This window comes from Drosophila ananassae, chromosome XL, assembly GCF_017639315.1.
Source record: "Drosophila ananassae strain 14024-0371.13 chromosome XL, ASM1763931v2, whole genome shotgun sequence".
Taxonomy (NCBI): Eukaryota; Metazoa; Arthropoda; class Insecta; order Diptera; family Drosophilidae; genus Drosophila; species Drosophila ananassae.
Window position 1 is genome coordinate 12514841 of NC_057931.1, and position 11896 is coordinate 12526736.

General features: G+C 51.5%; 2 protein-coding genes across 2 annotated transcripts; both read right to left on the minus strand.

Moving 5' to 3' along the window:
* Window positions 1-1777: 1777 nt before the first annotated feature.
* LOC6503024 (multiple inositol polyphosphate phosphatase 1) lies at window positions 1778-11482 on the minus strand. The gene is made up of 5 exons (XM_014905799.3): window positions 11064-11482; window positions 10012-10445; window positions 3483-3862; window positions 3210-3419; window positions 1778-3146 (listed from the first exon to the last, which is right to left on the minus strand). Exons 1-5 carry the CDS (start codon window positions 11296-11298, stop codon window positions 2978-2980), a joined length of 1428 nt encoding a protein of 475 aa, XP_014761285.1. The 5' UTR covers window positions 11299-11482; the 3' UTR covers window positions 1778-2977.
* On the minus strand, window positions 3721-8820 carry LOC26513892 (regulatory-associated protein of mTOR). Its single transcript, XM_014905867.3, has 3 exons — window positions 7531-8820; window positions 4079-7474; window positions 3721-3862 (listed from the first exon to the last, which is right to left on the minus strand). The coding sequence occupies exons 1-3, from the start codon at window positions 8813-8815 to the stop codon at window positions 3855-3857; spliced, it is 4689 nt and encodes a 1562-aa protein (XP_014761353.3). The 5' UTR covers window positions 8816-8820; the 3' UTR covers window positions 3721-3854.
* Window positions 11483-11896: the final 414 nt, after the last annotated feature.

Below are 11896 nucleotides of genomic sequence, written 5' to 3' on the forward strand. Positions count from 1 at the left end.
ACTTTTTAGGCTACGGATGTAGGGTTTTTTGGTTCAGATTTTTAAAATTTATAGATATAGAAAAAGTGATAAAAAAAAAGAAAGATAACAGATGTCAAAAATATTTAATAATATATATATTAAATAATAATAATGGTAAGGCATAAGATCTATACCTAAAAGATGTATTCCTTAGTAGATATTGCAGCGCTTTTAGCATTTCTCAGTATTCAAGGAGTACTTCTTCAATATAATAATAAATAATTACATATATTTAATTTTTAATGATTGTAATACTATAGATTGTCAAGAAATAGTGACGAAAAGTGTCACAGATAACTATAATATTTAGTTATACAATAGATTCGATTTCCTTAAAAGTTCTAGCACTTGTAGCATGATGGGCACTACAATGTCTGGAGAGAAGCTAGTGTTCAAGTGTAGAGAGCTAGATCTGTTCTTTGGGCTGGAACTACTTACACAGATCAATATGTACACCTCCGACGGCACCCGGCCAAATCCGGCTCGAGATGTTTCCGCCTAGCCGAGCCAAAAGGGCAAACAAAGCCCCGTAGAACGCCGTAGTCAGTGTAAAGTGCTTAGTTCCATGCGAAAATCAAGTGCAAGCACAGCCCTCCTGCCCCCACCTGCCAACTTGATTTCTTGCCCTTGTCGATCGGAATCCGTACTTCCCTCCGATCCGATTCCAGATTTTAGACCCCCCCTTGGTGGCCTTTGATACGGCTGGTAGGGGAGGCAGGTCTCTCTCCAAATGGAGGAACTCAAATTACCTGTCCCAGGTGTAAACACTAGCAGAGCACACGCTGGGCAAACACGGAAAGTCAGAAACCATTAAATGGAAATGGAAATGGGAATGAGAATGGAAATGGAAAAGCTTGTGGAAAATGGCATTGAAATGCAAACAAGAAAGGTCTTGGGTAGGCCAAGGTCTAGTCTGTAGGGGAAAGCTTTAGCTTTATATATTAATTATTATTATTATTAGCCCTTTAAGATATAGTAGCTATTATAATCTTTATAAAGCTATTCTTTCTTGAACTTAAAGAGAATCTTCTTAATTGAAACGATTTCTTATAAAATGGATAAATTTATCATCGGATTTTTGGGATACATATTTACACAAAAATATCGTTCCATTTTTATCGAATTTTATATATTTTATATGCTATTTTATTTGATTCATTTTTATGGGATATATATTTCCAAAAATTAAGCAAAGTAGTAGTGAAAATTTAAGATTTTATAGTACTAATTTAATACTTACTGTCTTAAATTAGTTTAGATATAGGGTTTTTTGTTTCGGATTTGTAATAATTATAGATTAGCAAGAAAAAGTGACAAAAAAATTTAATAATATTTAATATTTAATGTGATCTATATGATCTATATCTGTTCTATCGATGAATCTCCGTTAAAGTACTATACTATAAAAAGTACCATACATTAGTAAAATTTAAAAAAAAAACCAGTAACTTTCTAGCAAATATTTTTAAAACTAAAATGCATAAATTAAAGTTTAAAAACTTTGTAGTAAATATTTTTAAAACTAAGACCCATAATTGTAGTTTAAAAACAAGACTTTCTGGAGGACAAGGACTCTCCAGGAAAAAGGTCTTAGACCTTTATCCCTAGACCTCCTCTGAAAAGGGCATACAAAGGGGTGTCTACACCTCTTTCAATCAAGTATCCAGAGAGCCAAAACCCAATTACAAATAAGTAAAAATAGCCAGAGCACCAAACAAAAGTCAGTCCCAGCCAGGCCAGTGATGCATTGATTTTCTTCGATTTTTCATATTTTATTTTTAGCTTAAACAAAATGAAAAGTTCAAGCGCATTAAGCTTTAAACTAGAATTTCGTTAATTGTATTTGTTGTTACGGTTACTGCTGTTGTTGTTGTTGTTCTTCTTAAATTGTTGGGACAAACATATAAAAAAAAATATATATATATAAGATAAGAAAAAAGTGATTACATTTTTAAGATATTATGTACAAAGTGTATGGGTTTCTCCTTCTATCTCTCATACTGTCTCACTCTCTAGCCGACTCTAGCCTTCTCTGTCACCCAAGACACGTCCGTCTCTTTCTCGGGTTCTGTATGTGTTTTTTTTTCTAATTTTTTTTTTAAATTTATAGATCTTGAGAGCTCTGTTTCAGTAGGAACACCCAACATTTGTCCACTTCCGCGCCTCCTCTTAAGCGTGTAGGCTATATATATATATAGTGTAGTTGGTAATCGGTCTATAGGTATATAACACAAGTTAGCACAACGAACGTTCCCTTCTTATCCTCTGGTTTGTGGTTTGTGGCATCTGCTGGTTCAGTTACTGGTGCGGGGAAGGAGTGGAGGTCTGAGTAGAGGCGTATATGCATATATAGAGATATATATATCTTTATAATCGTGTAAGTGTATATAGGTTCTATAGGTAATCTTAGAAATCGTTATTTATATATGTACACTATGTTGGGACTTGGATCTCTATCAGGGATCAGGGTGCAGTACAACAGCAAAATAAAAAGAAAAACGTAAAAAAGGACGAGGTATTTGGGAGTTAAAATATATAACGTAAGGTATAGTAATAAAGCATGACACGGGCTACCACTTCCTCCTCCATCTCTCCACATCGACTCTCTTTATTCGTCTCATAACGACTTCGCGACCTGCCCCCTGGCCCTCGGATTGGATGGTCCACATTGATTAATAAGGCATACAAAACACACAGACTTGGACAGACTCGGCCCATTCGGCCCTCCCGCTCTGTTCTGTCCTGTCCTGTCCTGGTCACTTGCTTACTTAACTAACCCTAGGCTAGATCGTCCCAATAGGCCCCACTTATAGCATCCGTACATCTCCGTATCAGCTCCATATCAGTTCAGTTCAGTTCAGTATCCAATAACATCATTCCGACGAATCCCATTTCTCGAGGTCGGTCTTGCAGCGGCAGGGGAGCACAGCAGAGCAGACGGCTTGGGTCCTGGAGCTTAGTCCTTTAGCTGGCACAGCTCCTCGAAGTCGCAGCGCTCCACGCTGTCGGCGTAGATGCGACGCAGCGTGGCCAGCGGACAGAGGTCCTTGTCCAGTGGACAGCCGGGCAGGCGTACCACTCTCTCCTGGTGCAATACCAGGACATGCGGCTCATCCTCATCGCAACTGTGAAAGAGTACAGTGTTATTAATTGAATCTCTGAAAGAATCGAAGAGTTAGTCCACCCACTCGTAGCGCAGGAAGGCCAGATTGGTCGCGAAGGCGTCTATCTGGCTGGTGCGCCAGAGCCTCTCGCTGGCAAAATGCCTGTGCGTCAGCGGCTCCTCATCCCGGGCCAGTCCGAGGTGGGCCAGCAGCTTCAGCAGCGTTCCCGAGTGCGTGAAGTAGAATGTGGCATTGGACCGGAGCGGTCCTTGCTCCTCAGTATCATCCGAGGAACTGCCAAGATCAAGATCATGAATTATTTCCAAGAAAAAAAGGAGGAATGAAACCAATCCCTACCTTATGGCTGCAAACATATCCGCTATTGCCGGACAGGCAATGCGATGGGTTAGTTCATAGCCGTATCCATCGTTCCAATAGTACTCCAGGTCCTCGAAGAACTCCATGGCATTCAGGGCGGGCACATCAAAGAAGTTGCACCACACCGAGTGGGTGGGCCATCGATCACCGTGGCGCGGCCGGCGCCATGCCGTCTCGAAGGCGCACACCGTATACATGAGCTGGACATCCTCCGGCCGGAGTTCCGGTAGCCGGGTGCTGCTCCGCACATGCTCCACTGCTGACTGCATCTGCGGTTCCGCGAGGAACCTGCGTGCGTTGACCAAGGTATCGGGATTCTTATCGACGTCAGTTTTCCATCTTCCGCAGCGCTTATAGAACTGAAAAGAAGCGAAAGACAAGGTCGAGTTGGGATGAGCGGATGTGTCAAGAGTCTCCAGGGCTAGCAGATCCCTGGGGAGTGGCTATCCCTGGCAGGTGATTGTCAAAATAATTGGAAATCGAATATCGGATATCGGAAAAGTAAAACTCCCAAACCCCAAAAGTCAAAAAGTCAGAAAAGTGAAAAAGTCAACCGGATGCGGATAGAGTGTTACCTGCTCCCGTGGGGCTGTAAATGGCCACTGTGTTGTCCACGAAGCCCACCGCCAGCTGCACCTTGTACGGATGGAACGAGAGGCAGGTGGGATGGCCGGTCTTGGGCCCGATGAAGCCCTCGTTGGTGCGCAGCGTCTTCTGCAGCCGGCCGTCCAGCGAATGGATGCTGATCTTAAAGGCATTCCCGCACGCCACCGTGTCCGCGATCTGGTGGCTGGCGATCGCCGTCACATCGCTGCCGGCATTCCACTTGTGTATGACACGCTCCTCGATGCCGTAGGGGAACGAGGTGGCCCGCACATCGACCACATTGATCCGGCCGTCGGTGCATCCGGACACCAGCACCGTCTCGTTGGCCCGCAGGCTGGCGTGCAGGATGGGGGCGTCGTGCCTCCGATAGACACAGATCCGGGACTCCTGCGGGGCACACCGCTTGTCGAACAGCCGCACAGAGCCGTCGTCACAGCCGGCCAGGATCACGTCGCATCGCATGTTGGGCAGGTAGGGCGCCAGGACGCGGGCGGCACCCGCCTCGCTCCGGCCCAGCGGGATGTCGCTCAGCCGCAGCTCCCGCTCCACGTCCCACAGCCGCAGATACCGACAGCCGCCGCCGCCCACCACCAGGTGCTGCTGCGCCTGCTGCCAGGCGGTCACGATGCCGCTGGACATAGAACTGAGGCTGCTGGCATCCATGCCCTTGCCGATGCTGCCGCCGCCGGAGCCGATGATGCGCTGCCGGTAGCTGTTCTGCTGCTGGTGGACCGGACTGAGGGCAGTCCAGGCGGTGACCAAGCGCGCCTTGGCCGGCGGATCGTCGGCCGTCGAGGAGGAGGACGACGCCGACGAGGAGGTGGAGGAGGACGAGGAGGAGTGGGCGCCGGGCGAGGACTGCCAGACGCGCACCACTCCATCGTCGTGGGCCACCAGCTTGAGCGCCTCGTCCTGGGCGTTGATGAACTCCACGCTGCTGACCCGCGAGAAGACCGAGGAGGAGCCGTGCGGCGTGCCGGCCATCGCCTCCGAGCCGTACGTTCGCACCGAGTTCCACTGGAAGTCGTAGGCCAGCACCTTCTCCCGGTAGGCCACCGCGATCTGGGGCTCGTACGGCAGCAGCTTGACGATGGAGGGCGTGAACTGGGTCTTCCGGTTCCACACGCACATCTCATAACCGGACCGATCGCTCTGCTCCCGCTGATGGCGTCGCGCCTGCCGCCGCACAAAGTCGTTCCGCATGTACCGCGAGCTCCGCTTCCTCAGTTCCGCCGAGTTCCGGTCGACGGGGAACCGCTGGAATCCCTCCTCCGCTGCTCCCTCGGCGCTGCTGTAGCGATGCTTCCCCGGCCGGGTGAAGTAGGAGATGGCCCACGGTATGAACTCCGTCTGGACGATGGGCGTCAGGCTCTGGGGCGGCTCCAGGTACTGGTTGCTCTCGCTGCCGCTGCTCCGCGCCGAGTGGGTGCTCTCCCGCGGCCCGCTCGGCAGTCCCAGCGACCCGCCCCACCCCGGCCGTCCCGGATACGCCGCCGGGGCGCTGTCAGTCTCGTCGTTGATGGAGCTGGTGCGCAGCTTCCGCTGCAGTATGGCGTGCGGATCACCGGCGGCCACACCGGCTCCGCTCCCGGACAGTCGCAGCTTCTGGGCCCAGTGGCTGGCGCCCGAGGCGGTGGCTCCCACGGGCGGGGATTCGCCGGCCCCGCCTCCAGCTCCCCCTCCGCCGGCCGCGCCGCTCAGGTAGTTCACCCTGGTGTTGGGACTCGGCGGCAGGCTGACGCTCAGGCTGTTGCACTTCTCCGTGGCCGTGGCCATGGTGGCCTCCTTGGCGGCCATGATGGGGCACAGGGCGGTGTCCCGGACATGCTCCACGATCTCGTGGGCGATGGCCGCCACCCGCGGGAACGGGTCCTGGGCGAGATTGCAGATGCCCTGCCACAGCTTGGTGAAGATCATTTGATATGGTATGGTGTTGGTGCCGCCGGCAGCTGCTCCGGCTCCCGAGCTGCCGCCCGAGCCGCTCTTCGAACGGCCCGACGTGCTGCCGGACAGGCTGCCGCCCCCGGCGCCACTGGCCGATCCCCCGCCGCTCGAGGTGGAGGTACCGCCACCCATGTTCGATATGGAACTGGAACTGGCGCCGCGGCGCATGCTCACGTGCCGCTCCAGACTGTGCGTGGAGGAGATGAGATCCCGGCTGTCGCCACACATCACGAACGAGGAGGCGGAGGCGTGATCCCGCACATGCTCCACCTGGTAGATGGCCACGAACTGGGACTCGAAGAGCAGCACCATCCACTGGAGGGCGGCCGCCAGCTCCATGCGTACCAGTGGCGACATGTCCTCGCCCACGGTCTCCAGCAGGGTGACGGCGATGATGCGATCGATGTTGTTCGCCTGCTCCTCGCTGCGATCCGTCACGGAGCTGATGAAGGTGCCCAGGGCGAAGACGGCAGCGGCCCTGACCTCCGGAATGGAGTCCCTTAGCAGGACGTATAGCTTCTCGTGGGCCAGGTCGCGGGCACCGGACCAGCGCGCCTTCTCGAAGTTCTGCCACAGCATGCCCAGGCAGATGGCCAGCCACTGGCGGAGCAGCCAGCTGCCGTCGTTCAGCTGCTCCAGACAGATGGAGAGCAGGGGACCCTGCAGGGCGCTCGTCTGGCCGAGCAGGAAGTTGTGCACGATGGAGGCCAGCACGAAGGCGGAGAGGGTGCGGTGCTCCTTTGAGACGGTGGTGTCCTGCAGGACGGACAGGAAGTACTTGTACTCCTTGACCAGGTCCACCTGGCAGGAGGGATCCACGGCCAGGATCTTGGCCCAGATGAACACCAGCACGGGTCGCAGTTCGCGGGTGGAGCTCTGCAGCAGCTTCAGCACATACGGGAAGATGCCCACGCCCAGGGCGAGATTGACGGCCCACGGGCCCAGATCTAGGAACCGGGCCAGGAGCTCCAGGGCCCGCAGCCGGTGCACCTGGGAGAGGAGGACCTGCAGGACGATCGGTAGCTGTTCGGGCGGTGTCCGGGACTCGGACTCGCTGTCCAGCCACACCTGGAACGCGGTCAGCTGGTGCTCGAAGAACGGCAGCTGCCGGTAGGGGGCATTGTGCTCGAGGATGTCGGGCAGCTGCTGCAGCGCCAGGTCGACCACCAGGTCCCACGCCTTCCACATCGGATGGCGGAAACAGGGCGGGAGAGCGGGCAAGGATACGGGCGTACAGTCGTGGCTGCGCAGAATGCGCTCCGCCAGCAGGAAGTTCCGGAACAGACTGGCTACTAGCAGGTCCTGGCGGAACAGGCGCTGGAACAGCTCACGCGGCAGCGTGTTCCAGGCTATCGTGTCCGTGATGGCCGTGAAGATCCAGTTGAGCTCGCCCATCATGGTCCGGCGATCGTTGACCTTGCCTGGAATTGCCAAACTATCATCATCGTTTCTCTAGAGGATTACGACTGGATCTTACCTGGTATCTTGTCGATCAGCTCGCTCTGGATGGGCGGCACCATGCCCAGCTTCTCCTGCATGGCGTACCACTTGAGGGCTATGTTGATGGGCGTGGTCAGGCAGCTGGTGAAGAGATCGGCCGGCAGCTGGGCGTTCATCGGCAGGATCTCGTTGGCGGCACAGGCGGCCAGATGGATGCAGTTCTTGTAGCTGACCTGTTGCTGCATCTGTTGGTTCTGTCCACCGGCCGTACCCGGAGCACCACCAGTGCCTGCCAGCTGCGGTACGCCGCCCCTCTTCTGGAGGGTGGCCCGTTGCTTCTCCAGCTCGAGCTCGTGCTGCTCGGCATAGGGCTGGAAGGAGTTGATAATGATCCCGGCATTGGAGCAGTCGTAGACGTAGATAGACGGCGCCGACATCCAGGTGATCAGCTCGAAGATGCTAAGCGGTATGTACTGGGTGAAGGTCTTGTTGAAGACCCAGATCTCCCCGTTGGCCGTCGGCTTGGGCACGCCGTGGCCGTTGTAGTGGAACAGGATGCGCTCGCCCTTGGCGTTGCGGCGCAGCGACGTGCACAGCTTTTTCACGTCCTCCACGGTGGGATCGTGGCACTTCTTGTAGCGCGCCCGCGGCTGCCACCGTTCGTACTGCATCTGCAGGCTGCTCCCAATCAGCTCCATGGCCTTTGGCGGCGACACCGAACTGGGATCGATCCAGCACTCAAGGCGGGAGCACGGCTGTATCTTGACGACGTCCGGCGGATCCACGCCGATGTTCAGGCAGAGGACCAGCGCCACACTGGCCGTCTTCATGCGCTCCCGGATGCGCCAGGTCTGGCGCTCGTACACCATCGCCACGATCGCCTCCGAGTGGCGCTTGGCCAGGAAGGAGAGAGGGCACTTCTCATCCCGGATCCGCTCCCCGAACACGAATCTTCCGCTCAGATCCGTGGCTGGGAAGAAGGACAGCGTCATCGGCAATGGCCATTTGATCATCTTCTTGCGGCTCCAGTTGGCACCATCCTGGCTGTCGTCGTCTCCCTCGGTTCCGGTGGCCGCTTCAGCTCCGGCTATGTCCACGGCACTGCCGTTGCTGCTGCTGTTGTTGCTGTTGGTGTTGCTGCTCTGGCTCTGGCTGTTGGTGTTGCTGGTGGTGTTGCTATTGTTGCTGTTGTTGCTATTGTCGTCGGCGGAGGCGGATGCGGATGCGGAGGCTGAGGCGGCGGCAGCAGCAGCAGCACTGGCCGCAGCCGCTGCAACCGAGGCGGCAGCGTTGAGCATGGCGCTATAATGGGATTCGAGCATGTTTATTGGCTGGATTTCCCGGAATCTGAATCGGAATCTGAGAGTACCAGCTGGACTGGACTGCACTGGTACTGGTACTGCCACTGGCGAGGCACGAGCGAGTGTCTGTGAAAAAGTATTATTGCCGTTTCGGATGGATTCGATGGAACGGGCGGGGGGGGCGATACAGGCGGCTGGGGCAGGTGGGGGTGGCTGGCTCACATTCCACGCGATTACGTCTCCGATTCCGATTGCGATTCAGCAGACGGTAGGCGGTAGGCGGGAGCAGACGGTAGACGGCAGACGGGCAGACGGTGACGATGACTCCCCCGCGGGGACTAGCACATAACCCCAAACACTTTTCACACTTTGCCTCTGTCCGTTGTCCTCTCTTCTCTCTGTTTCTCTCCTTGTTCGCACTCTCGCTATCTCTCTCCTTTCGCCTCGCTCACGTTTCAGGCTGCTACTCCTACGGATCTTGGCCCATTTTGTGTCTGCGGCTGAAAAACTCTCGCCCCGAATAAAGAAGAAAACGCACTGGCGGCAGGCGGATGGCGCAGGCGGTGGCGGTGGCGGAGACGGACGAGGAGGTGGAGGTGGCGTGCAAAACACGCGGCGCCAGGCGAAAACGGCTGGCAAAACAAAAAATCAAAACGAATCGCAGTAAGCGATGGCTTCCGTGCCCACGGCGAATGTTCAAAAAATAGTCAGCGACGGGAAAGGAAATACGCATTTACGGCTTTTCGTTCTTCGTTTCTTCTTCTTATTTCGTTCTTCTAGTCACACTTTCTATTAGCGGTGGAGAAAACATCGATGCGACATGCCTATCGATATATCGATTAGTCACGTTTTTCGCTCAATCGATAGGCGATATATGAAGCGCGTGCGATGAATAATCGAATGGATTTAGTCTTCGATAGTCCAATAATTTGAATTTAATAAAAGCCTTTTGATTTTTGTTTTGCTGTTTTGATCGAATGTATTTATTTTGAACCCAACTTACTGCATTTCCTGTATCTGTCGGCGAATCCTTTGACCATTACCTAAATAATTGCCTTTCAGGTAACCCACACAGCAATTCCACCCAAAATCATATCGTTACCTTGAAGATACCCTAATTACCTTGAATCTTTCAATATCCATGCTTGTACCTACCTTCTCGGGTTTACCTGGACTCGCAAACAGGTATACAGGCTAGAAATAGGAACGGTACATACCCTTAGAATGGGATCCTGATGCATGGGAGGAGGATACCGCACAGCATGGATCCGATGGCGTCCAAAAAGCCCTGTGGCGAAGCTGTGGGCGCTCTTCAGGGTCCTCTGGGTGGCCGTATACTTGAAGAAGTACCAGCCAGGGTCGTAGATGTCCGGCAAGAGGGATGGGAAACGGTTCTGCATGCGCTCCGCCAGTTCGGTCAGCTCGTCCTCGCCCTCGGCCACCAGCAACTTCTCGTCCTCGGCGGCGTTCAGGAAATTCCAGCTCCACTTGCGCAGTTTCTTCAGTTCCCCGGCACAGAGATTCGGATTAGATTGGTTCAGGATGTCCTCCTTGATCTCGGCGAGGCGGCTCTGGGCCAGGAGGATTACCTTCTCGCTGGGATTGCGGGTGCCGTGGCGGATGATCGACCAGATTCGCGTTGGACGGCATCCTTGTGAGGAGAAATGTGTGGAAAAGGATAGTCAACTGGATCAGCAACCCCCCGAACGAAGTAGTACTGTAGGCACCGACTAAGACTCTTTATTTTGACTTTATTTTAAGGAATTTTGCGAATAATTTATGTCATGGGCAAAGAAGAAGAACAAAAAAAAAACCTAGAAAATAATAAAATTTGTAAACTGGTTAAATATTTAAAAAATATTCACAAATCTACATGCAAACATCTAGAAAAGTAAATCACAAAAATAGAAAAAGTCGCATTTTTTCGAGATAAGAAATAGCATTCAGAGCAATTGTCTAGAGGTGTTCTAGTAATGTCTATTTATATTTCTATCTTTGCACATCTAATCTATCTTATTTACAAAATTCACATACACTGTACTGCAGGGAACACAAATATTTTACAATTAAGAAAAAAAATCATGAAATATATTAAGTTAATTGCGATTAACTATAATTTTAAGTAATTTTCCCAGAAGTACAGTGTTATTTCGACATGAAGTCTATACTAAATACCTTTGGTAGAGTGCTCTGCCACGTTGTTTCTCTTAGCGGGTGCGTACTGTACATGATTAGGCAAAAAAAAAAAAATTAAAACTCCAATACCTACCGGCATATTGTGGCGAAGTTTCATTGAAATTGGCGATCGCTCGGTACGGTGTCTTCGTAGAGAGTCTTCCCTCGATATCGGCTCGCTCCAAACGACTACATTCTACCGCCTCCTGGCCCGCTGCCACGCCCACATCACCACCGGCAGCCCCTCCAGCGAGCAGAAAGAAGAAGAGCCCGGGGAGCGCCAAAGACGGAAGGGAAAACCAAAACAAATAGTAGAGCGGCTTCAGCATTTTCCCGATTGGCGGCGGAAAAACTTGTCAGAGAACTGGCTATTGAGAATTTAAACGGAATCAAAACATGGAAAGGTGAAACTGGCACGCGGCTCGAAATCGGAGGAAATTAACTCAAAACACGTTAAGGTTAAAAGCGGAGAAAACAATAACAATTCCGACCATAGAGCTGTGAAACCTTCGACAGTAATATCGATAGGCGACTAGATCGAGTGAATATATTCATAAAATAAGCTTTTTTTTTTTAAAAAAAAGGGCTAGATGAGGTCTTTTTGTTTTAGAATTTGGTATTTAATAACAGATAATAAGAGATTTCAAACAACTTTTCTTGATTTAATATTTTAGCCTTTGTTTTTTGTAAGTTTTTGCTGTTTGAAATTGTTTTTTATTTTTTAGATAAAATATTTATAATACTTGTTCTTTTATATCTTACAAAGCATTTAAAATATTAACATTTATTTTTCAAGGGTAATATTTATTTAACACAATCGATAGACGGAGTGAACTGCATACAAGAAGTGTGTACCCGCCAATTCAAATTTGATGTGGGTTTTTAAAATCATAGCCAAATAAGAACCCCCGTAGCCGTTCCCCTAAT

What these genes read in the sequence shown, in the direction of transcription:
- LOC6503024 (XM_014905799.3), bottom strand. Translation starts at nt 11,298, where the DNA reads ATGCTGAAGCCGCTCTACTATTTGTTTTGGTTTTCCCTTCCGTCTTTG. An exon ending in ATCAGGATCCCATTCTAAGG is followed by an intron (nt 3,863 to 10,011) that starts GTATGTACCGTT and finishes GCTTCTTTTCAG; the next exon opens with TTCTATAAGCGCTGCGGAAG. An exon ending in CTGGCCTTCCTGCGCTACGA is followed by an intron (nt 3,147 to 3,209) that starts GTGGGTGGACTA and finishes ACTCTTTCACAG; the next exon opens with TTGCGATGAGGATGAGCCGC.
- LOC26513892 (XM_014905867.3), bottom strand. Translation starts at nt 8,815, where the DNA reads ATGCTCGAATCCCATTATAGCGCCATGCTCAACGCTGCCGCCTCGGTT. An exon ending in GCTGATCGACAAGATACCAG is followed by an intron (nt 7,475 to 7,530) that starts GTAAGATCCAGT and finishes TGGCAATTCCAG; the next exon opens with GCAAGGTCAACGATCGCCGG.